The 25101-nt window shown below is 46.1% G+C and overlaps 1 protein-coding gene across 1 annotated transcript in view; it reads right to left on the bottom strand.

Annotated features, from left to right (window-relative positions):
• The window catches only part of LOC143961872 (uncharacterized), a 46160-nt gene extending 24980 nt beyond the window's left edge, over window positions 1-21180 (bottom strand). The window contains exons 1-4 of the mRNA XM_077471208.1: window positions 21055-21180; window positions 16477-16538; window positions 7194-7790; window positions 887-1468 (exon numbers count right to left, since the gene is read on the bottom strand). Coding sequence (XP_077327334.1) covers window positions 887-1468; window positions 7194-7790; window positions 16477-16534 — 1237 coding nt within the window. The 5' untranslated portion in view covers window positions 16535-16538; window positions 21055-21180. The remainder of the gene's footprint in view (window positions 1-886; window positions 1469-7193; window positions 7791-16476; window positions 16539-21054) is intronic.
• Between the last annotated feature and the right edge of the window lie 3921 nt (window positions 21181-25101).

Below are 25101 nucleotides of genomic sequence, written 5' to 3'. Positions count from 1 at the left end.
TGCATGAACCCCCGGAGATCTAAGGATGTGACCCCTTAGATTTTCTGGGTTCATGCTATGACCTGTAGTTCCTTCACTAGCTGAAGGCCAGAGGGGGACACATTCTCAGCTCTGGGGGGGGGGGGGTCCAGAGGACCTGTAGTCCTTCACTTTGGGGGGGGGAATCACATTCCCTAAAAGTGAAGGACTACAAGTCACAGCATGAGTCTCACAGAGCTGAGTATGTGTCCTCCTCCTCCTCCCATCACTTTAAGAGTGTCATCTGCTCCTTGCTCTGCACCCAGCTCATCTGCCAACTGCCGTCCTCCTCTCTGTATGGATCTCTTCCTCATGACACACATGGTTCAATCCCTGGCACCTGGTCTCACCTCACATTCTTGAGAGATTCTGAAATCCAATTTACTTCTTCCCTCTGAGCATGCCGCTGCACAAGCTGGATTAGGTGGGTGGAGCTAAGCAGTAAGTGCAGAGGAGGAAGTTAAATCCTCCTCTGCTCTGAATTCTGGGGCCTTTGCCTTTGCATTAGTTATCGTGATGTCACTGGTTGCTAGATGCGAGGCGGCTTAGCAACCAGTGCCCAGCAGTGGAACAAGTAAAAACGGTTCTTGGCCGGCCACGATACTGTCTGACTGTGAGTGAAGTGGCGGTGGCGCTGTGGCGGCCTTTTTTTGGTATCAGAGCGGCCCAGGGGGAAATTGTCACCCTGTTCCCCAGCCCAGTCCGCCCCTGTTTTTTTGTTGGTTGATTTTTCACTTATAATTGTCATTGTCACCTCTCATTATTCATGGGCATGAGGAATATATCATAATTTTCAATGTAATTATATAATGAAAATTGGAGAATCTTACTAATTAAAAAGCTTTATAAAAACAGACGACAGACTTACTCTGGCGTTTAAGCTGGACAAGAACGTCCCCTTTGATTTCATAGTGTAGAGATAGCCAGTTAATGGCATTTCCATGGAGGTCACCAGAGATGACCTTCTTGATGTCTTCTGTAGTCAGGACATAATTCCACATGTGGACATCACCTATTTCACCAACCAATGACTGAGAAGCGTTAAAAGAGTCTTGTTCTTGCCCCAGAACAATGCTGGCTTCAGCTGCAATAGAAGACCCTTTCATGGAGACTACTTCCGGGTAGAGTTTCTCATTGACCCAAAGTTGGACCACTCCAGTGTCGGAGTCCCAGGTCACACAGGTGTGTCTCAAAGACTCTGAGTCTGTCCTAAAACTAGTTACTTCCTGGTTGATATATACAGAACAAGTGTCCGGAGGCTGTATGTTGATTAGAAAGGCCTTTTCCTCTTCGGGAGTAGCAAGAGAGAAGACCGTATAGGGGTGTGAAAGATCCGAATAGGAGCGTAGACAGACGCTGACTTTCTGCAATGGCTTTGTGATTGTAGGTCTTAGAATGACATGAGATGTGTTGGCTTCATGGGGGAAGACGAAGACTTTACCTTCCAGGTCTAGGGAAGAAAACAAAGACCATTACTGCTACATATCAAAGCTTTAGATACTGAACAATAGTAGAATTTAGAATTAACAAAATGGATAAAATTCAAGCAATTGGAGAAGGGGGCAAAGAGGTAACAAACCTCAGGGATTTTTACGGTGTTAGGTATAGAGATCATTACATAGCTTAAAATATTAAGTTTTATTGTAATAGTAAAAACACAAGAAAAAAGGTACATTCCTATCAAAAGGTGAGTTACCTCACTACCGCTCTCGACATGTTTCACTCGATAGAATTTCTTCAGGAGATTGCTGGTATGGCACTTTCTATACTATAGATAACAAAACATAACGTATCTCATGAAAGTATTAAATAAACCAGGTTTCAATAGAAGGGATATGAGAAATCCACTCTGGATAGTGAAGTAGAGTGGGTGAGAGGTATGCAAAGAGAGGCATTGGGTGCTGATAAAATCAAGGAAGATAACGTAGATGTTGCAAGTTTTAAAATGATATTGAATTACAACATTCAACATAAAAAAATTGAAAAAAACTGCAATGGCACTGAGGGCAAAGCCGTTGCATGGGGCCGCTCCTTCACTTCTGAAGCATGTGCATTGGCATCAGACGCCGCCGAGTTGGAAACTAGCTATTTAAATGGCAGTAACAAGCCATCATACTCTGCCTGAGACATCCCTGTATACAGTAATATGCACATTTAATTATTAGATTGCCTGAGCAGCAACCAAATTTTAGCAGTAATAGTATTATTATTCTATACTTTGCATTACCTATAGGTTTCTCTTGGAAACGGTGTATGGTTTTTTACCAAACCTTTCCGTTTTGATGTTTGCCATCACGTTGAACATATTTTCTTTCCTGCTGAACAACTATTTCCCAGCAGTGCCAGTAAAACGCCTCGATTGATTCAACCTTATTTAAATTCAAGGTGAATATTTTCTCCTGACATTCCGTTGTCAGGTGCCATATACTAACCTTTACAATCGCCGTTATCCTTATTCATGCTTACACACGACTGGACTTTTTGACAGCAAGGGTCCGACGGAAAGATTCCATCGGACAATTCGATCTTGTGTGGGCTCCATCGGACCTTTACTTGCCAAAAATCCGGCGGGCTTTAGAAAAAAAGAACATGTTTTAAATTTTTCCACTGGAACTCCGCCGGACCGGGAAATCCGTTCGCGTGTATGCTAGTCCGACGGACAAAAACCAACGCTAGGGCAGCTATTGGCTACTGGCTATGAACTTACTTACTCTTGATGTGTGTGCACTTGTTTTGGCACCGGGTGGAGGTTTTTGGGTGTGTTTTGTATGCCACAGGCTTTTCAATAAAAAAAAAAAAAAAAAAATGTGCCCCTCCGGTGTATTCTAAGGTTAGCTGGAATACTGTAATGGTTGCACTGCGGGAAGGGGGTTGTTTCCAAGCTGATTATCCGCTGGAGGCCTATCGTGTGGAAAAAGGTCCCGCAGTGTATTGGTGGAATATGTGTTGGAGTTCGGGGGTGCCGTCAAAGACCAACAGACTGGAGTTGAACAAGTTGTTACGGAGGTGGTATTTTGATATTGGACTTAACCTCTGCCTTAAAATACCAGTATCATGCCATATACCAAACTGTATCCTTTCACCTTAGGTACAATTCATACACATCTACACCTGAAGAGTGAGCTGGGACTCGCAAAACATGTTGGGTACACCTGATGTTTGTGTAGCAGCGGCTCCTGAAGAGCATGCACTATGCATTTTTCCAAAGTTAAAGTTTTGCCTGAACTGCAGTTTGGTTTTGGTACCATCGTCTAAATTAGACTTTGGCATCAGTCTGACTGGACCGTGAGATGTTCAGCCTGGCCACAGGGGGCACTGTCTCTTCTGGCAGGAATGGAACTATTGTCTGGTTAGGTGCTTAAGTCACTCTCTCTCGGAGCCCGCCCAGTGGGAGTGGCGTTCTCACTGTGCTTTCTGGGAGAGGGTACTTAAGATGCGGATGACACGTGGTTCGGGGGTTCCGGTCCAGAATGATGTACTGACTTCATGGTCCTGGTCCTTCTGACCAGCCCCCAGGAAGGCTATGGCCTGGGGTGAGGATCCACCCGACTTTAATGTCTCGGGGCTGGCTAGCCTGAGGCAAGGAAACTAAAAGAAGGATCCTGAGGTGGTTGGGTGCCATCTCTGGTTCGGACTCTTCAGAAGAAGACCACGTACGGGTTGGTTTCTTAGTAAGAGCCTGGAAGGGCTGAAGTAACCGAGAGAATCCGGTCTTGTGGATATCGCCAAGCTGGCTGAAAGATCCAGGTATCCTACAAGTCTTTTCAAGCTTAGTTTTCTACATGTTCTACAACAACGTCTGTGGCAGAGACTTGTTCCTGAGTAAACACCTTGTTGGCTGCTGGGCCTTGTGAGAGAGGGACTATCCAACTTGAGTGAACATCAGTTGGGAATGGCTATTCTCTGGATGCAGTCAAAGTAAGCAAGTTCTTCAACAAATTTGAGTTTGACACTAAGCCCTTCTACACGCGGTCAGACATTTCGATGGAAAATGTCCGATCTGACCATGTTGTCGGCTAATCCGACCGTGTGTGGGCTCCATCGGACTGTTTCCGTCGGAATATCCGACCAACAAAGTTTTAGAGCAGGACTATAAATTTTTCCGACGACATGATCCGATTGGACTTTGTCTGATCGTGTGTAGAAAATTCCGATCGGACAAAGTGCCACGCATGCTCAGATCAAATTCCTAGACCAAAGCTATTGGCTACTAGCCTGAACGTAGTCCCATCGTAACGAAATAATGTCATCACGTTCTGAACGATCGGATTTTCCGTCAACTTTGTCCGACCATATGTACGGATTTGGTTGTCAGAATGTCCGACCGTGTGTTCAAGGGCTAAGAGTACCTGAACTTCCCTTTCCAACCCTCTGATCCCAATTCGAGAGACTGTTTCATTGTCTAAGTTTTTGAAAATAAAATCCATTCAAGTGGATCTGTTGTCAGTCTCTAAGTTACTGGGCCACCTACCACGGGAACCCCTATATGTACAACAAGGAAAACAGGAGGTAACGGTAATTCCAAATCTAACCAGCACCTCCTTCGGGGGGTTAGTGCTACATTTGTATGTTATGTTATGTGATTGTTCATACACAAATGTACCATTACTACTATTACTACTAATTTTATTCTACCCAGTCATATGTAGCTTGTATTAAGTGGCTTTCTCTAATAACAATAATGCATGTAATACTGTTACTGAATAAAAATATATAAATATATACTGTACTTATTCTTGTTACTTTTATTAGCTTAGTGGTGCTCACGTCATTTAAAGTCCCAGGGCGAAATTTTCTCTTTTTTGTGACAAGTGAGTGCACAGGCTTTGTTACAGTCCTTGGTGAAGGGCAGAGGAAAGTGCTGCATTGCATGCTTGGATACTGCGTAAAAGCATACCTCCCAACTTTTTGAGATGGGAATGAGGGACACCTGTTAGCAAAAGTATGTAAGCATAGGACACAGCCCCCTAAAAAGAGAATTTCCCCCCAAAAATTATTACTGTATTTATCGGCATATAACACGCACTTTTCCCCCCTCAAAATCGGGGGAAAGTCGTGGGTGCGTGTTATACGCCGATCCCCACTGTCTGTGAGCTGAAAATACCAAGCGCCGCCGAAGAATACAGAGCACCGCCAAAAAATATCGAGCAACGCCGATATTTTGGGCCGGACTGCGAGTGGAGCCGAGCCGAGTACACAGTACAGTCGGCTCTGTCTTTTTTGGCAGCGTTCGCTCCAGAAACAGCAGGGAGGCGGGACTGCGAGTTAAGCCGAGCAGTCGGCTCTGTCTTTTTCGGCGCCGATCGGTCTGTCTCGGCAGAGGGAAATTTAAACGTGGGCAAGGCTGCAAATGGCGCTGTGCAAGCTGAAAATGACACTGGGCAAGGCTGAAAACCGCACTGGGCAAGGTGCAAATGATGCTGGGCAAGCTGCAAATGACACCGATCATTCTGCAATGATGGACAAGGCTGCAGATGCACACTGATAAGGCTGCATTGACGGGCATTTAAATGTAAGTTTTTTTTCCCTTAAACTTCCCTCCTAAAACTTTTTTCCTTTAAAATGGCCTCCTAAACTTGGGGTGCGTGTAATACGCCAGTGCGTGTTATACGCCGATACATACGGTAGTTAAAGTGCTTTTTTTAACCACTTCTATTCCCTTATATTGGCTTTTGGAATTCACAAATGCAGCAATTTAGAAATTGAATGAAATGTTTAGCGCTGGGAAACACTTTTTGAAAGATAAATAGTGCATTCTATATACATCTATATGGATCAGACCAACACGAGGGGCAAATGAGAAGGAAAGAGGGACAGAGGGACTTTGTTCAAAAATCAGGGACCGTCTCTCAAAATCAGAGACACCTGGGAGCTACAGTATAATAAAAGTCCAGGGCACGTGTGTTTAGGAGAGTTGAGCCGGGGGAACAGAGTCCAGGAGGTAGGGGGCGGCTGTCCTCTCCTCTGTAGAGGGAGCCATGCGGGCTCCCCGATGAGCGACCCAGGGGCCTAGAGAGAGAAAGAAACTGAACCCAGAGGTCCCGCAGAGCTTACTGGAAGGGAGACACCAGAGAAGACCTGATTCTACCTACTGTGAGTACAGATCTGTGTCTTTGGAGCCTGTAGAGTGAGGGGGCCGCCGCCTTCAGCTTAAAGAGTCAGTGGATGGGTGTTAGTAAAGGGGATACTAGAGAGTGTCCTGAATATAATGTAGTTCATCAAGTCTGCTGCTAGTGAGAGCAAGAAGACTTAATTCCTCCGTACATGTGGTTGTATGGTTAAAGCAGTGTGACTGCTTTCACAAGTAAGAGTTGTCCTTATCCATTGTGAGTAGTTCCAGTTGGAGTATCCTACTCATCCCTTCTCCCACCTGGAAACCCCTCAGCAACCTTGTGGAAACTATCAGCAACCAGCTGCAGGTAACCAGAGAGGGGCCTATGAAGTCAACACTCAGCAAGCCCTACGGGGACAGTGCCGTGCTTATAAATGATAAAATCACAAGAAGGAACTTTTATTTTAGACCTGAGAAAAACTCTCATCATTAGGAATCTAGGTTACCACTTTCAGTTGCTCAAGTTACTCCATGAGAAGAAAAGAGAACAAGGCTTTCTCTCTGTCTAAGTTACTCCATGAGAACATCAATTCCTTGTTGTTTCGATTTTTCATTTACAATTATCATTGTTACCTCTTATCAGGGCTGCTAATAAGGCAGTAAAGCCAGCCCTCCAGTACTGGGCCCAGGCCCCATCAGTTCAAAAGGGGGGCTGTCTGCACTGTCTTATTGCAGACACCAATCCTCTTCTGCCTTCCCCTGCACTCCTCCTATTTCTCCCTCCCGCTGCACTACCGGGGGGATTAATTCTAGCACATTCTCCCCTTCCATCTGCTGTCCGGACCCCCCCCCTGTGTGCTCCTTTCCCCTGCAGCACGTCCTGCTTTTCTCCTCTCCTCTGCTGCAGGCACACAGGGGGAATGTTTCAAAATGGAGAGCAGGGGAAGGTGCCAATAAATATATAATTTATTGGCCCCTTCCCCTGCTCATGATTTCTAACAGCAGCCCTGCTTCTCATTGTTGATGTGCATGACAAATAAATCACAGTTTTTGAAGTTATTCTGCAAGGAACATCAGAGGATCTAAATAATTATAGTATATATAGATAAAATTACAGACTTACGCAAATTGATAGGCTGCAGAAGAACGTCCCCTTTCATTTCATAGACTAGAGCCTTCCAATTAATGACATTTCCTTGGAGGTCACCAGATATGACCTTCTGAATGTCTTTTGGAGTCAGGACATAATCCCACATGTGGACGTCACTTATTTCTCCAACCAATGACTGAGAAGCATCAAACCCTCCACCATAAGAACCTTGTTCCTGTCCCAGAGTAACACTGGTTGTAACTGCAATAGAAGACTGTCCCCAAATATATTGCGTGGCAGAGATTTTCCCATTCGCCCAAAGTTGGACCACCCCAGTTCTCGAGTCCCAGGTCACACAGATATGGCTCCAGTCTGGAGGCTCCGAATCCCTGAAAACAATGCTTTCATGGTTTATGTATACCGTATAGGTGGTTGGAGCCTGGAACCTGATTAAAAAAGCATCTTTGTATGTTGGAGTAGATAAAGAGAAGAGAGAATACTGGCGTGAAAGTTCACTGTAGGTACCTAGACAGACGCTGACTTTCTGCAATAGTCTTGTAATTGTAGGTCTTAGAATAACATGAGCTGTGTTGGTTTCTTTGGGGAAGACGAACATTTTACCCTCCAAATCTAGGGAAGAAAACAGACAAAACTCATTATAACACAAAGTGCATAAAAAACGGCCTTGAAGCTCAGCATCAAGGAAGATTTCTCTACGGAAATTGATGTCAATAATATACACATACACTCTAAACACACATATATTTAGCAGCTACTATAAAATAAATCGTACATATAACAAATAGCAATTAAAAAGTCCAACACATCCCGTGTCTTTAAACTGCCATAGCGGCACTCATGTCAGTCCATCTGCATATGACACGCTTTTCTAAAATTCCTCATATAAGAAAAGTTCAATGAAGTGACTTTCACTGGGTGAAATGTCTTTACGGTGATTTAAGTTCTTGTTACTTGTGCACCGCACACCCAGGCGTATCACCACGTGAAAAAGATCTCGCCCCTTTGGGGGTAAACTCACCAGATATCAGAAAAATGAACGCCTTAAGCACATCCTTTGTTGTCACTTCTAATGCCGTGTACACACGTTCGGAAAATGCGCCAGAAAGAGTCCGATGTGAGCTTTTGGTCAGAAAATGCGACCGCATGTACGCTCCATCGGACTTTTGCTGGCGGCATTTTGGCCAGCAAAAGATTGAGAGCAGGCTCTCTATTTTTCCAACGGAAAAAGTTTCTATCGGAAATGCCATTCGTCTGTATGCAATTCCGATGCGCAAAATTTCTACGCACGCTCGGAAACAATTTGACGCAAGCTCGGAAGAATTCAACGTAATTTTCTCGGCTCGTCGTAGTGTTGTACGTCACCGCGTTGCTAACGGTCGAAAGTTCAGAAAACTTTCGTGTGACTGTGTGTATGCAAACCAAGCTTGAGTGGAATTCCATCGGAAAAACCATACACGGCATAAGAGATATCCACTGGCTCTGCTAAGATTCTTATTGGGTATGGAAGGCTCCAGTAAATGAGGATCATGTGAAAGAGTAAAAGAACCACATAGCATAATCCAGTTTAGCCTAATTTTTATTGAAGCCAAAAGCCCCCCTTACAAGATATATACGTACTAGCAAGAATATACAATAGAGCATTGAGAAGCAAACCATAGCAAAGTCATCGGTCGTGTTGTAAAGAGAGGCGACTGCATCTATCAAACAGTCGCACTAGCTTCTTCCTGGTGTTACCAGCTGACAGTGACCCGCAAACGTCACTTCCGGTTATCGTGGAGATCACGTCACTGACGTGTTTCGTTACTTCTGAATTCAACTGACGCCCTCATTTGAAGTCGGCAGTGAAGAAATGCGTCAGTTGCGTGTTTTCCACCTAGCGACTTGGGACCTGTTAAATACAGTGTGGATCTGCAGTCAGATCTGTGTACAGAGCAGCCAGTGGAGAAGTCCCGGCTGGCCAGAAAGAGACAGGAAGTGGATTCAGAGAGCATCGTTGAGTCCCAGGACAGAGATTCCCCCATGAAGATAATGAGCACCAGCATGGTTGAGTCCCCAGACTGAGATTCCCCTGTGAAGTACACCCGCAGCAGAGGCCAGAGGCCTGCAACCACCCATAGCCCAGGCGAAACTACTACCAAGCAGTTGGTGCCCACCAGTACTGTCTCTCAAGAGCAGATGGATGGATCAGAGAAGCCAGCTGTTCCAGTCACCCCAGTGTGGAAAGAGGTGGATTTAGGTGAGCCGACGAGAAGTGACAGCGGTGGGGAGATTGATTAGTGGTCACCCAGACTGCAAGCTGAGTTTGGGTCCCTAGAGCCAGAGCTAGACAAGTGGTCCACTGTCAGTGAGTCTGAAGTCTAGTGGGAATAGGGGAATTACACACAGGAAGGGGAACTGGTAGCAGAACTCTCTGGTGAAGTGTCAACCCCTACACAGGCCGAGCGATTTACTGAACCAGCTGTGATCTTGAACCAGCTGTGATCAGCTTACATGTAGCATCGGGTTCAGTCTGGGGCCTAGAATGCTGCATATCAGAACTGCATTGTTAGGTCCCCACAGTCCTATGTTCCCCCTGGACAGGGCAGGATTAAGGAACTTCCCCATTTTTTTGCGGTTCCAGCAATAAGTGAAAAAGAGGACCTCACTGAAATGGGGATCGGACTACACGTATGTCCCCAAAGATATGATGGACAACATCAAGACCTTTCGTACTCAGTGGGAGGATGACATTTTGTGGGACTTTCTATATGTTCCAAAGCCACTCGGGGACCTCACAATTCAAAATTTTGGGCCTGGTTCCAGGATATCAAGCATGAGCTTGGAACAGGCCATCTACAAAGACAGAGTAGTCCTGGTTAAGGCCAGACGGCCTAAAAGAAGCTACTTAATTACCATTCTGGACGCTGGTGGAGCTACAGTATCACCCAGGTGCCCCCTTCCTCAGATGTATTTTTGAGCCCATGGACACCCTTGTTGTAGTGAGTGGCGTTCTCATTTAAGTAAAGTGGCTGACGCAGGATTCCAGCCAGAAGAGTCTGGAAAGGACTTGCTGATGCCTTCCATTCCTTGTTCAGCCCTGCTATTTGTTGTGCATTTCTATTTAGGAGGAGAAGGAGGAGTTTGGCCTGGACTGCTTCATGTTGAAAAAAATACATTTACATGGACTCTGTTTATATATTTTCTTTTTGAAGGTTTCTGTTCTACTAGTTGGATCATAACCCCCTTCCGGGCAGAACCATTTGCTGTAGATAGTTAAGTAGATTAGTTAGGTTTGGCTTGCTATTTTTCAGGGCTGCCTAGCTATTTTCGTCTGGCCACTAGGTGGTCTATAGGCTCCAAGTAGACTCAACGTCAGACTTTCAACGTCTTGATGTTCTGTCAGAGAAGGGACCCCTCTGCGGAAGTGGTGCTTCTGCTGACCTATTGTAATGTATACCTAGTTGCATTGTACATTTGTTTAGCTAGTGACAGGGACCTGTCAGCTAGGATTGTAAATGCAATGTATATGCTAATGTACAGAACTACTATATTTTTCTACACTCATTTATTACACCAATGCGCTGTATATTTTGTGCATAGCCCTTTCCAATGTCGTTCCCCTTTCCCCTCCAATTTTTCTTATGGGATGCCCTTGCTTCAGGGATCAGGAGCCATTATTTTTATATTTTTTTCAGAAAATGAGGAGATGGCTGTTTTTAGGAGGGGGTGAGTGTAGCACCTTCTAGTATGCTATTAGATTAGTGCAGGCAAATTTATTGGCTCATGGTAAAATGAGACTTGAATCTGGGTCAAGAATTTATTGCAGGTCAGGCTGGGTGACTCATACAGGCAGGTCTCTGGTGCCTCCACCTGGTTCTGGAAGTTTGGAGACATTTCTATAAGCTGGAGGGCGGAGGCCAGGAGGGTTAATCTGCATACTTAGGGGAGCTTTGCCAATCCCCAGGCAGTGGGCCTTGCATGGTGGCTGAGCCAGGCCTTAAATATGGATGAGTCATGGTGGCAGGGTGAGTCAGGAGGAAGATGGAGTGTTAAGAAAACTCGTTTGGTTCATGGGGGGGGTCTGCCTCGGGCTTGAGCTTGGGCTGGCTTGGGAGGACCCTAACAGCAGTGTGGTTTGAAAGGAATCTTACCTAAGGCGCAGTGGGAGCCAGGGCTGGTGAAAGGATTTTCGACACCCTAGGTAATTTTGCTGCCCCATTGGCTCCACCCCTGACCCCACCCCCTTTGCCCTGCCCATGTGACAGGAGGCGGCGCTATACAGGAAGCATCGGCTCTGCTTCCTCTAGCGATGGCTCCAGTGCTGCACCTTTAATTACGCTACCTGTCGGACGGAGCAGCTGCCAGAGACTGAGTTGGTTACATGCTGAAGCCTGCAGAGCATGCAGACGTGGAGGGAAACCAGTGGCCGGGCGCCCTTAGACAGCAATGCACCCTAGACGGCTGCCTAGTTTTCCTAGTGGTAGCACCGGCCCTGGTGGGAGCAAGAAGGACAGTGTGATTACATCCGCACACTCAGGGTCTTACAAGAGGAGAGACTGCCACATGTAGAAAGCCTTTCTGGAAGACAGCATTGTGCTCAACCCTTCCTTTCCCTTGCCCTGGGAGATCTTCAGAGCAGCCAGGTGGGCTGGTAGTCTTGCAGGCAGTAGAACTGGAATCCCTTTCTACAGAGGAGTGGGAGATACTCTTGGTTGTTGCTTACTACATAAAGTAATCCCTTCTAAGGGACTGAGAGTTCCTAGCCCTTAAGGAGCTTTTGCATTTTTTCATCTTAAGAGACTGTCAGTGTCCAGAAAGGAGGACGGTTCAATACCTTGTACATAGGGAGGAAGTTGTCCCTGGTTTTTGTTATTTGATTCAAGTTGTGCATCCCAAAAAATCCCTTCACCCATCCAAGTTGTTACCCCTAATAAAACATAAAAGCAAAGCCAAGGGACTGACTATGTATGTCTGTATACAATTGGAGAATGCGTGTTGCCTGGCTGTGCAGGAGGAGGAGAGCCAATTACCAGCAGTTCCTGCAGGGGTAGTGCTACACTCTATATCATGACTCAGCCTTACTGCCCCTTCATCTGTGGGAGATTTTTGGCTGACTACGGATGAGCCCGATGTTCGAGTGGAACGTAAGTTTGACTTGAACATAGGGTGTTTGCCTGTTTGCCGAATAGCGAACAGTTTGTCTATGGGAGAAATCAAAAGTGCTAATTGTAAAGGGTAATATGCAAGTTATTGTCATAAAAAGTGTTTGGGGACCCGGGTCCTGCCCCAGGGGACATGTATCAATGCAAGAAAAAAAAACGGCAGTTTTTTCGGGAGCAGTGATTTTAATAATGCTTAAAGTGAAACAATAAAAGTAAAATATTCCTTTAAATGTCATACCTGGGGGGTGTCTATAGTATGCCTGTAAAGTGGCACATTTTTCCTGTGTTTAGAACAGTCCCTGCACAAAATGACATTTCTAAAGGAAAAAAAGTCATTTAAAACTGCTTGCGTCTATAATGAATTGTTGGGTCCCGGCAATACAGATAAAAGTCATTGAAAAAAACGGCATGGGTTCCCCCTCCCCAGTCAAATACCAGGCCCTTTGGGTCTGTTATGAATATTAAGGGGAATCCCGAACCAATATTTAAAAAAAAATTGCGTGGGGGTGCCCCCATAAATCCATACCAGACCCTTATCCGAGCACGCAACCTGGCAGGCTGCAGGAAATGAGGGGGGACGAGAGAGCGCCTCCCCCTCCTGAACCGTACCAGGCCACATGTCTTCAACATGGGGAGGATGTCCCATGTTGATGGGGACAAGGGTCTGATCCCCACAACCCTTGCCCAGTGGGGGTATGTGGGTGGGGGGTGTATCGGAATCTGGAAGCCCCCTTTAACAAAGGGGGCCCCCAGATTCCGCTCCCCCATGTGAATTGGTAAAGGGGTACATTGTACCCCCTACCATTTCACAAAAAAAATATTTTAATAAAGGACTTGTCCCAAGCTGTGTCTTGTGTTTTTTACCATTTTTGACACTTTTTTGTAAGGGGGGCTGGGAATTGGGGATCCACTTTGTTAAATGGGGCTTCCAGAATGCAATAAACTACCCGCCCGCATACCCCTACAACCACCGGGCAAGGGTTTTGGGGATGAGGCCCTTGTCCCCATCAACATGGGGACATCCTCCCCATGTTGAGGGCATGTGGCCTGGTACGGTACAGGAGGGGGGTGCGCCTGTTCCCCTTGTTCCCCCCTCTTTTTCTGTGGCCTGCCAGTTTGCGTGCTTAGATAAGGGTCTGATATGGATTTTTGGGGGACTCCAAGCCTGTTTTTTTATTTTTTATTTTGGCCCGAGGTTCCCGAGACCTGAAGGGTCTGGTATGGATTTTGAGGGGGACCCCTACGCCAATTTAAAAAAAAATTATTGGCGCAGGGTTCCCCTTAATATCCATAACAGACCTGAGGGGCCTGGTATGGAATTTGGGGAGATCCCCATCCAATTTTTTTTTTTACATTTTGGTTTGAGGTTCCCCTTAATATTCATTCCAGACTCAAAGGGCCTGGTAATGGACTGGGGGGGAACCCATGCCATTTTTTTCAATTACTTTTATCTGTATTGCCGGGACCAACAATTCATTATAGCCGCAAGCAGTTTTAAATGACTTTTTTCCTTTAGAAATGTCATTTTGCAATCAGAAAAAATGCGCCACTTTACAGGCATGCTATAGACACCCCCCAGGTATGAAATTTAAAGGAATATTTTACTTTTATTGTTTCACTTTAAGCATTATTAAAATAATTTCTCCCACAAAAATGGCAGTTTTTAAAACTTTCGTTTTTGCATTGATACATGTCCCCCGGGGCAGGACCCGGGTCCCCAAACACTTTTTATGACAATACTTTAGCTTTTAAAATGAGCACTTTTGATTTTTCAAGTTTGTGTCCCATAGACTATAACGGTGTTCGCGTGTTCAAACAAATTCTTTGCCTGTTCGCAAGTTCTGGTGCGAACCGAACCGGGGCGGGGGGGGGGGGGGGGGGAGGTGTTCAGCTCATCCCTACGGCTGATGGCTGAATATAAACAAATTGTGGAAGTAGATGGCTGACATCATCAGCCAAATATAGAAATGTCCATATTTGGTCAATGACATCATCAACCATCTCAGCCCCTTTACGAAAATTCCAATTGTCAATGGGGAAGCTGTCATTTGGTGACTGTAGCACCGTGAAGTGATAGATGTCATTCATTGGGATTGAATGGCTTGATGACATGATTGATGATGGATTTGAATTGTGAGACTTTTTTGTTTTTTTTATCTTATTTTTAATAAAGAATGTATAGAAACGTGTCATTATCTACACTTTTTTTGTGAGTATATACTCCTTACTCATTCATATGGGGAGAGGGTGGATATCTGGAGGTTCATTTATACTGCATTCATGGGGGTTTCTAGATCCCAATAAGCCTCTTACCCACAGACTCCCACAATCACCATGTCAGGATTGTGGAGAAAGTAAGGTACCCTTCTCATGTTGAGGGCATGTGGACTGGTATAGTTCAGGATGGGGGGTACAAGCCTAAAGTGGTTCTGCATGTGGATATAGTGGGGGAAATCAGGTTCTACAGGGTGAAGTGGTGATCAGGCCCCACCATCTAAAGGCAGGGCAGATCTGCCTTTTCTATCTCAGAGTGTTTGTAGTTTACAGCCACAGCATACAGAGAAGGTAGTTGAGGGGATGACAATGCTTTTCTCTTCTTTCTCCTCTAAAGTAAAAGCCAACCAGTTGTCTCCATCTGCTGCAAATGGACCCTTTTCTTCCTGCTCCTCCTCTTCTGCAAATTCCACCATAGCCCACATGATCACTTGGCTGCTGCAGGAGGGTGATCTTGGTCTTATGCAATAATCTCTCATTTCAGTTACTGAGAATGAGGAGGCCAGGTGGCGGATGGATCCACGTCACCGGAAGTAGCCGAAGCCAGGAAGTCTGTGGTGGTGGACACTCAGACTGGGACACACCAGAGAATCGTGCTGGTTGTCATGATAACTTGTTTCAGGGTATTTCCCTTACCCCAAAACATGTTATCCTGGCAACTGGCGTGATTCTCTGGTGTGTCCCAGTGTGAGTATCCACCACCACAGACTTCCTGGTTCCCGGCTACTTCTGGTTATCCACCCGTCTCCTTGCTGCGGCCGGCGAGAAGGTTCCAACATGGATCCCACGGTCTTCATTGGCAACCATGTTCCCCCGTGTTCCTGCATGCCTGTGGTATGGGTTTGGTCATCAACTGGTAACCACAGTTCATGTCATTTGTTTTTAACCGTACGTAGGATAAACCTACACTGTTTCAATGGATACACTGTTCTCTGTGTTTCTGGGCTTTTGATATCACTGCTGGTCAGCCCTTTGAGGTCCTATCATATTGTGCATATATGACACCCACGTGTCACTTCAGAAGACCTTGTCAGTGTTATGTTCTGATGATTGACAACCTCAGCATTCCATATTTCCCTGTAAGACTGTGTAAAGGGGGATGTGTCCATTCCCTCCACTCAGGTCTCAGATTACACTCAGCTTCCCGCTCTATGATGTGCAGTGTGTGTATCAGATCCCCACCCCTCCTGCCTTCAGGAGCTAAAAAAATAGCCTTTGGTTTGTGTACTTTGAATGGCTAGAGAGCAAAGTGTGTGGCAGATAAACAGGTACAACTTTTGTAGGAGGGTTTGTTTTATCTCTGTGCATCACCTGAGGAGAGTTACTTCAGTTAATACATGTAAGGGTTTACAACCATTTTAAGCTCACAGTTCTAGATGCATTACTCACTCATTCTGCCCAAAGTGGAAACAGACAGCAATGACAACATATCAGAGAGTATTAACTTTTCACACTTTATGACCTTCAGTTGTTTCTGGTTCCAAAAGGTCCTTGCAGAGAACTGTACTGAATGACCAACCCAAAAACTTGTCCAATACCAGCCCAGCCCTCCGCTCTCCACATACAGACTACATACTGCAGATGGGTGTCTATGACAGATCCACCCTTAACAGGCTGTCTCCCTCTGTGCATATGATTTCAAGTCATGGCTCAGACCTCACCCAGCCCCGGGCTCTCCTATGCAATTTAGAGCTCTAAAAGTTGTAATGCAGTGTGCAGAGAATCCTACAGGAGGGGAGAAGCCAAGCTCTTCTCTGGAGAACCTCTTTAAATAAAGGAGAAATGGAAAAGCAGAGGAGCATTTGAATAGCAGAGAAGATGGAATATTACAAGTCACTTATTTCCACTAGCAGTAAGTATAGGAATGATTTATCACCTACCTTCCTGTGCAAGAGACGTGGGGACCAGCAACAGCAACACCAGCACACCCAGCTCCATCGCCCTGAGAACATACAAACACAAATGAGAAATAATTAATCTCTGTTCGGCATTTGTGAGTAGAACAAACATTTTACAGCCAAAGATATCTGGACACCGTCTTCAATAAGTGGCCACATAAGTCACAACTAGAGATGAGCTGATTCTTCAGTCCCGAAAACATCTTGTAGCATCACTTCCTTCACGCTGAATCTGAATGACAGATTTGGCTGGTGACAACTGATATATTAAGGGACTGGGCCTCCTGGGTGACCATAATGGACATGACAATATTTGCTGATGTCCACCGATAACCATCGAAGTGACATCTTCATATACTATTCTTTCCCATCAGAAGGGACTTGGTGCTGTGGATGGCTTTCTTAAGTGGGATATAAGTTTCTATACAGATGAACTTTCTACTACAGCTACTAGAATTTGCAATGGGACATACATTTTTTTTTTGTTTGGAGGGTCTTACTTTTTACAAAATAGAGGAGCGGCAATGGGAGCAAAGTTTGCTCCTGACATGGCCAACCTCTTTATGGCCAAATGGGAGGAGGATACTGTTTATAAGGATCAGAGACCCAAGCTTTTTTTTGTAGAATGTAGATAGATGTGCTTCTCCTGTGGGATGGAGACATTGAATCCTTGAATCCTTGACGGAGGATGCAAAGCTTAGAGGATTGTGAGAATATTTACTATTCGAATGGAACTGTGACTGATGCAATAAAATTTTCTTGGACCGAGTCTCTGGCTGCCTCATGTGACTGAAGTAGAGATGGGTTGAACCAACCCCCCCCCACCCCCCCAGTTAGGTTTGCACCAGATCTCTCAAATATCACAAAAGTTCGGACTCCACCCCATTGAAGTGTATGGGACCGAAATGTAAAAAATAAAATCGAAACCCTATTTTGAAGGCTTATATGAAAGTTATTTTTTGAGTAATTGTCATTTACAGTGTGAGAGCACTAAACGCTGAAAATTTTCCTGGTTAGGAAGGGGGTATAAGTGCCCAGAGGGCAAGTAGTTAAGATTTGTCAAACAGCAACCCAGGCATTCGGCGGTCAGAGGTTTTTATTACTTTTTATTGGGTTCGGCGGTGGCGGCGGGCAGATCTACATCTGTTTTTTTTTAAATATATGAATTATGAAAAACTGTTTTTTTTCTTTTTATTGACACTCTTTTTGGTGAATGAGTAGAGGGTACAATGTACCCCCTACTCATTCACATAGGGAGGGGGGATCTGGGGGTCCCCTTGTTAAATGGGACTTCTAGGTTCTGATAAGCCCCCTGTCCAAAGACCTGCACAACCACAGCCCAGCATTGTCTGGAAGAGGCCCTTGTCCCTATCAACATGGGGACAAGGTGCTTTTGGGTGGGGGGCAGAGCCCCCTCTGCCCCCAAAACACCCCCACCATGTCCCAAAGAACCCCCACCATGTTGAAGGTATGTGGCCTGGAGGGGGGGGCTTGACCTTCAGCTTTTCTGGATGTTTGGATAAGGGTCTGATATGGATTTGGAGGGAACTCCATGCTTTTCTTAACAACAAATTGGCTTGGGGTTCCCCTTAAAATCTATGCCAGACCTCAAGGGTGGCCTAGTATGGAATTGGGGGGGGGGTCCCCACACCATTTTTTTTTTCATTGCCAGCAATGTTTTTCTTTTTTCATTCAGCTGTCAGCTGGGAAGCCCATTGACAGTTGATGACTCTATTGCTAAGGATGCAGTGGTCGACCCTACTCCTTAGCAACTGCTATTCACTTCGCACTGATTGGGCAAAGCTATGCCCAGACAGGGCATAGAAGTCATTGTGCATTGCACGGCACTCGGCGGGTGGACATGCCAATGATCACCCCGCAAATTCAGGTTTCCTCCAATGGGAGAAGAGGCAATGTTTGGGACTAACCTTTGCTTGGCCCGGACCATTCACCCAACACTAGTCAGAAGTGGGTTCCAGTAACCTTGCTTCTGAGTGGTGGGAATGCAGTCTTTGAGGCTAAGCTAGACAGAGTACCCCTTACAAACTTCCACTTGGTAAAGAAGAATCCTGGTTTACCCAACGGTGTCACAAACCTGGTCTAGCTAGGGGCCAGTGGTGGATAAGCAGAGAGAGATGCTATCCTAGAAACACAAGAACCCTTCAGGCCTGAAGTACCTGATATCCCTGGCACTAAGACATGCGGTTGTCAAGAGAGAGACCAGTAGCATAGTGAGTGGGCTTTACAGTTCGGCCCCATGTTACTGGCACACCATGCATGCGGCTGGTGGGCAGATGGGTTGCTACTCATGGGAGGTGAGTGAACCCAGGGTGGGTGAGCCCATTGTGCTTGTATGGGCCCCATGGAGCGAGCAGTGGGCGATTCTGGCGCACATGGGTGGCCCCCATCCACGTGTGGTATCTATGCAATCGTCAGAAGCAGGAGCATTTATTCTGGGTTGTTTGGTGGCAGGCCATGGTAAAAGCAAGAAATTGAATGCTACATTTTGAAAAAATATATTTTTTTCTTACTATTTTGGGTTTTCAGTTGTTCTTTGATAATAATAAAAAAAATTGGAGGTCTCCATTACCATTTACCACCAAAAAGAGAGATAAATTCACCATGAAAGAAACGCGGTATAATCTACCTGGATACACTCAGTAGTTGTGATGATGTGTACAGATTTACTAACACAGGTCAAAGATGCAAAATTATGTTCAGGTATCAGGATTGGTTTTCCCTTTCTTTATAAGGAGTTAGGAAGAGCGTTTTCGATGGGTCAACAGAAAAAAAAAATACTCAACGGTTTCCTAATCTGATTTTTTGAGCCTCGTTGTCGGTATACAAAATCTTCAAGATCTGCAATGGAACAGTTTTGCTAGAGAAACATCTGCAGCTGGAATTTTTTTGTCAGTGATATGTGAGATTTATCCCTGTACTTTGATGTCTCGTATTGCTGGAACATTTCTATGACTAAAAAAAACAATTGAAATGCATGATTTAAAATAAACAAATAGCTAAATAAAATAAGAATAAATGCACATTTTCCTGCAAAAATGTGTGAATGTAGTAATTCGTTTTTTTTTTTTTGTTTACAATATTTTTAATAAAGCTTTTTTTCACACTGGTCATTTGTAAAAAGAGTTTTTTTTATTTTGCACTTGTGAATAAAGGACGTGAAACTCAAAAAACGCACCAAAAAGGCAACAGCGGGTGCATTTTTGATGCGATTTCCATTTATTTCAATGGGGACATAGGTGCTTGTTGGGGAAACAAACAAATGCAGCAGGCAGGATTTTACAAATGCAACAAACCTTCAACTGATCGTTGTGAAAAGTTCTATAGGATTTCATGTTCTTGTGCTTTTCTTTTTCTTTTTTTAATGCAAAAGCGGATCAGTGTGAAAGCAACCTAAAGTAGACCCCAAGGAGTAAAGATTGGTCAAGTAGTCTATGGTCGAGACCCTGGCCTTTAACAAAGGTCAGCTGCTGCAGAATGGAAAGATGGAGAATGAAGGTCATCCAGATAGACAAATATGCTTGTATGCGGTGACCCCTCCTCCTAGGAGTACAGATATCAGGATAATAGATTTCTGTATATGGTGACCCCCTCCTCCTAGGAGTACAGATATCGGGATAATAGATTTCTGTATATGGTGACCCCTCCTCCTAGGAGTACAAATATCAGAATAATAGATTTCTGTATACGGTGACGCCTCCTCCTAGGAGTGCAGATATCGGGATAATAGATTTCTGTATATGGTGACCCCCTCCTCCTAGGAGTACAGATATCGGGATAATAGATTTCTGTATATGGTGACCCCTCCTCCTAGGAGTACAGATATCGGGATAATAGATTTCTGTATATGGTGACCCCTCCTCCTAGGAGTACAAATATCAGGATAATAGATTTCTGTATATGGTGATCCCCTCCTCCAATGAGTACAGATATCAGGATAATAGATTTCTGTATATGGTGACCCCTCCTCCGAGGACAGTGATGGCGAACCTTGGCACCCCAGATGTTTTGGAACTACATTTCCCATGATGCTCAACTACACTGCAGAGTGCATGAGCCTCATGGGAAATGTAGTTCCAAAACATCTGGAGTGCCAAGGTTCACCATCACTGTCCTAGGAGTACAGATATCGGGATAATAGATTTCTGTATATGGTGACCCCCTCCTCCTAGGAGTACAAATATCAGAATGATAGATTTCTGTATATGGTGACCCCTCCTCCTAGGAGTACAGATATCGGGATAATAGATTTCTCTATATGGTGACCTCTCCTCCTAGGAGTACAGATATCAGGGATTATAGATTTCTGTATATGGTGACCCCTCCTCCTAGAAGTACAGATATCGGGATAATAGATTTCTGTATATGGTGACCCCTCCTCCTAGGAGTACAGATATCGGGATAATAGATTTCTGTATATGGTGACCTCTCCTCCTAGGATCCTGGTTGTCATGCTGATTTCTGACTTCTCTTATCTGCATGCTCACTCCTGGTCAATACCACATGCACATTCGATGTAACCCCCCATCATTTGTGTGTTACCTTTGATCCCTGTGTTGTCGGTCTGGTTCAATCTTTCTCAGTTTTTCCAGCCTCAGCCCGTCTCAGCGCTCAGAAGATGGTGGGATGAGAAGACCGAGGAGTCTTATACCATCTGCTCAGACCTCCTCCTTCCCCTGCCACCCCCAGTGAGATCAGCATTGCACAATACCAGAGAGATGAAAGAACAGGAGCATCTGAGCCCAGCAGAGACACGTGTCATATAATAAGAAGTGGTTGTACCATAAGCATTGACCCTTTCATTTCCATTGGCAGACAAGGCCAGATGTTAAGGATTCATTTTTTTTTTCCAACAATGACTTTTTAACTTTTTTTTTTCCAAACAAAAAATGTTCTCTATTTATTTTATATTTTCGAGGGTATGGGGCTCGTGTGCTTCTATGCAATGCAGGCAGATCATGGCTGGTGGAAAGGTCCATCATGGGGCTGTACATGGCTTCCTGAAAACATCACAGCACCCGGCCTCGGTACTCCTCTCAAGAGCCCTCAGTCTTGATGGAAGCAGTGGGAGGATTTAGGCAAAATTCACAACGCCTTGATGGGTGTGGGTCAGTCAGGAGGAGTGGGTGTTCCTAGGCAGGTTGTATTTGCATACAGACACCCACATGTGCTGCTAAGCCTCCATAACTTAGAAAACAAAATCCAATACACCATCATTGAACAATCACCACCCATTGGGACATTATTATTGAAAAATCACCACCCATTGGGACATTATCATTGAACAATCACCACCAACTAGTACGTAATCATTGAATAATCTGGTCTCTTGAAGGGCTTGAAGGGCTCACTTTCTGGCAGGGACGGAGGTTGCATTGGTCTGGCTGAACCCAAAAGAAGCCTGTGGCCAGGGCAGGACTTAGGGTGGTGGAGGCCCCTGGGCTTGAGTCACTTTCGAGCCCTACCTTCTATACATTACCGTATTTATCGGTGCATAACACGCACCCCAAGTTTAGGAGGGAAGTTTAAAGAAAAAAACTTTCATTTAAATGCCCATCAATGCAGCCTTATCAGTGTCCATCTGAAGCCTTGTTCATCCATCTGCAGCCTTGCCCAGTGTAATTTGCAGCCTTGTCAGTGTAGCCTTGCCATTTGCAGCCTTGTCATTGCAGTCTTGAAGTTTACAAATGGCGCCGCGGAGATACAGAGTCCTGTGTATCTCGGCGGCTCTCGGGTCCTCTCGCAGTCCCGAGCGGAGCCAAGAGTAGCCGGGTGTACTCGGCTTCGGCTTACAGTCATGCCCAGTCCCTGTATTATGTCCATCGTGGGGCGGGACTGGGCGTGACTGTGAGTGGAGCCGAGCCGTGTACACTCGGCTATGTATCTCGGCCGGGCCCCCTGTTGAGGTGGGGCCCATGGGCTTGAGCCCAGTCAAGCCCAATGGTAAGTCCAGCCCTGCCTGTGGTGTATGTGCCCCTGGTGTGGTAGTCCAGGGGTGCCGTAACATCACTGTGAGTGAGAAAGTGAGTGTCACTTTGAATTATGGCACCAAGGTCACTGCACTTCACACACTTATGTCACACCTGCCTCTAGGGCCTCTAGGGCCAAGCCTTTTGGATAGGACCAGAGGAATTTTTTTTTTCCTGGCCGAAGGGCTGGCCTTTGTATCACAAAAATGGCCACTTTCACTTTCTCTCTCCACTTCTTTTATTTATTGCCCTTTGTTTGTCACTTTTTTTTTCCCCTTTTTTTACCGGCCCCCCACCCTATGTGAATGAGTATGGGGTACAATGTACCCCTACCCATTCACCTGTGAAATAAAGTACAAAAAAAAACACAACACAGGGAAAAAATATTTTATTGCACAGCTCCGGGGGTCTTCTGTCTTCGGGGGTCTTCTCGCCGGACTCCTCCGCTATCTGTGTGTAGCTCTTTTACTAGCGGAGGAGTCCGGCTTTCTTCCTCCCCGCCGCCGGCCTCTTCTCCCGACTTCGGGGGTCTTGTCCCCCTCTTCGGTTCTTCTGCCGGGCCACCGCGCCTTCTTGTAGCTCTTTTGCAGGCGGTGGCCCGGTCTTCTGTCGCCGCTGCCTTCCGTTCTTCTGTCGCCGCCTTCGGTTCTTCTGCCGGGCCACCGCGCCTTCTTGTAGCTCTTTTACAGGCGGTGGCCCGGTCTTCTGTCGCCGCTGTCGTCGCCGCCGCCGCCTTCCGTTCTTGTTCTTCTTCTTGTTCTTCTTCTTGTTCTTATTCTTCTTCTCCTGGAGATGTTGACTCGACGAGCTCTCCGGCCGGAATGCCAGAGCCGCGCTGTGCGGTCACTTATATAGTGACAATGGGGCGGTGTCACATGGTATATGTCACATGGGTTGGTCACATGGTGACCCCGCCCCCTTACGATGTCATAGTCCCCATGTGACATCAACCCATGTGACCAACCCATGTGACATATACCATGTGACACCGCCCCATTGTCACTATATAAGTGACCGCACAGCGCGGCTCTGGCATTCCGGCCGGAGAGCTCGTCGAGTCAACATCTCCAGGAGAAGAAGAAGAACAACAAGAAGAAGAACAAGAACGGAAGGCGGCGGCGGCGGCGACAGCGGCGACAGAAGACCGGGCCACCGCCTGTAAAAGAGCTACAAGAAGGCGCGGTGGCCCGGCAGAAGAACCGAAGGCGGCGACAGAAGAACGGAAGGCAGCGGCGACAGAAGACCGGGCCACCGCCTGCAAAAGAGCTACAAGAAGGCGCGGTGGCCCGGCAGAAGAACCGAAGAGGGGGACAAGACCCCCGAAGTCGGGAGAAGAGGCCGGCGGCGGGGAGGAAGAAAGCCGGACTCCTCCGCTAGTAAAAGAGCTACACACAGATAGCGGAGGAGTCCGGTGAGAAGACCCCCGAAGACAGAAGACCCCCGGAGCTGTGCAATAAAATATTTTTTCCCTGTGTTGTGTTTTTTTTTGTACTTTATTTCACAGGTGAATGGGTAGGGGTACATTGTACCCCATACTCATTCACATAGGGTGGGGGGCCGGTATCCGGGGACCCCCTTCTTAAAGGGGGCTCCCGGATTCCGATAAGCCCCCCGCCCGCAGACCCCGACAACCAACGGCCAGGGTTGTCGGGAAGAGGCCCTTGTCCTCATCAACATGGGGACAAGGTGCTTTGGGGTGGGGGGGCCGCGCGGCCCCCCCTTCCCCAAGGCACCCCCCATGTTGAGGGCACGCGGCCTGGTACGGCTCAGGAGGGGGGGCGCGCTCGCTCGCCCCCCTTTCCTGGCCGGCCGGGTAGCGTGCTCGGACAAGGGTCTGGTGTGGACTTTGGGGGAACCCCCACGCCGATTTTTTTCGGCGTTGGGGTTCCCCTTTAAGCCCATTCCAGGCGGCGGAGCCCGCGACGTCTCCTTCGCGGGCCCCGCCTACCTGTACACGCGCTCGAAATGGGCGGATTTGCCTCCTCCCTACGTGGGCGAGTCCGTTCATTTCAAAAGTTGAGCGAACTGTTTGGCAAACAGTTCGCTGAAACAGTCCGCTCGTGTGTGGGCAAGTCCGCTTATGCAAATTTTGAGCGGACTGTTTGCCGAAACTGTTTGACGAACAAGGTTGGGCAAACAGTCCGCGCGTGTGTACGCGGCCTAAGTGATTTCATGCGTATCCGATCCTAATTCCCTAAAATGTGGTGGATTCCACACTATTTGACCCAAATGTGTCCTACTCATGCTAAATTCTATACCCCTCCATCTTTTTTCACTATTCTCTCTTGTCCATTCTACTAAACGTGACACTACTACCGCATAATAATATTTTTTAAAATCAGGAACAGCCAGACCTCCTTTTTTCTTATTTAGACACAAAACGGCCGCCGAAATACGTGGTCTTTTATTCTGCCATATATATCTGGAGATGATACCTTTTAAAATTGTAAAAAAAAGATTGTGGAATCTTTAATGGGAGCATTAGAAATTTATAAAGAATTTTGGGAGTTATCATCATTTTTAACACATTTATACGACCAAACCACGAAAGTGTGGATATTGAAATTTTTTTTTTATTTCTCTCCTAATCTCATCTAAGAGCGGGATATAATTTATTAAA

The sequence above is a fragment of the Lithobates pipiens genome, unplaced genomic scaffold, assembly GCF_037356315.1.
Source record: "Lithobates pipiens isolate NorthernLeopardFrog02 unplaced genomic scaffold, aLitPip1_a1.2 Scaffold_8, whole genome shotgun sequence".
Taxonomy (NCBI): domain Eukaryota; kingdom Metazoa; phylum Chordata; class Amphibia; order Anura; family Ranidae; genus Lithobates; species Lithobates pipiens.
Note: the sequence above shows the minus strand (reverse complement) of the source record. Positions and strands in the feature narration are given on the sequence as shown.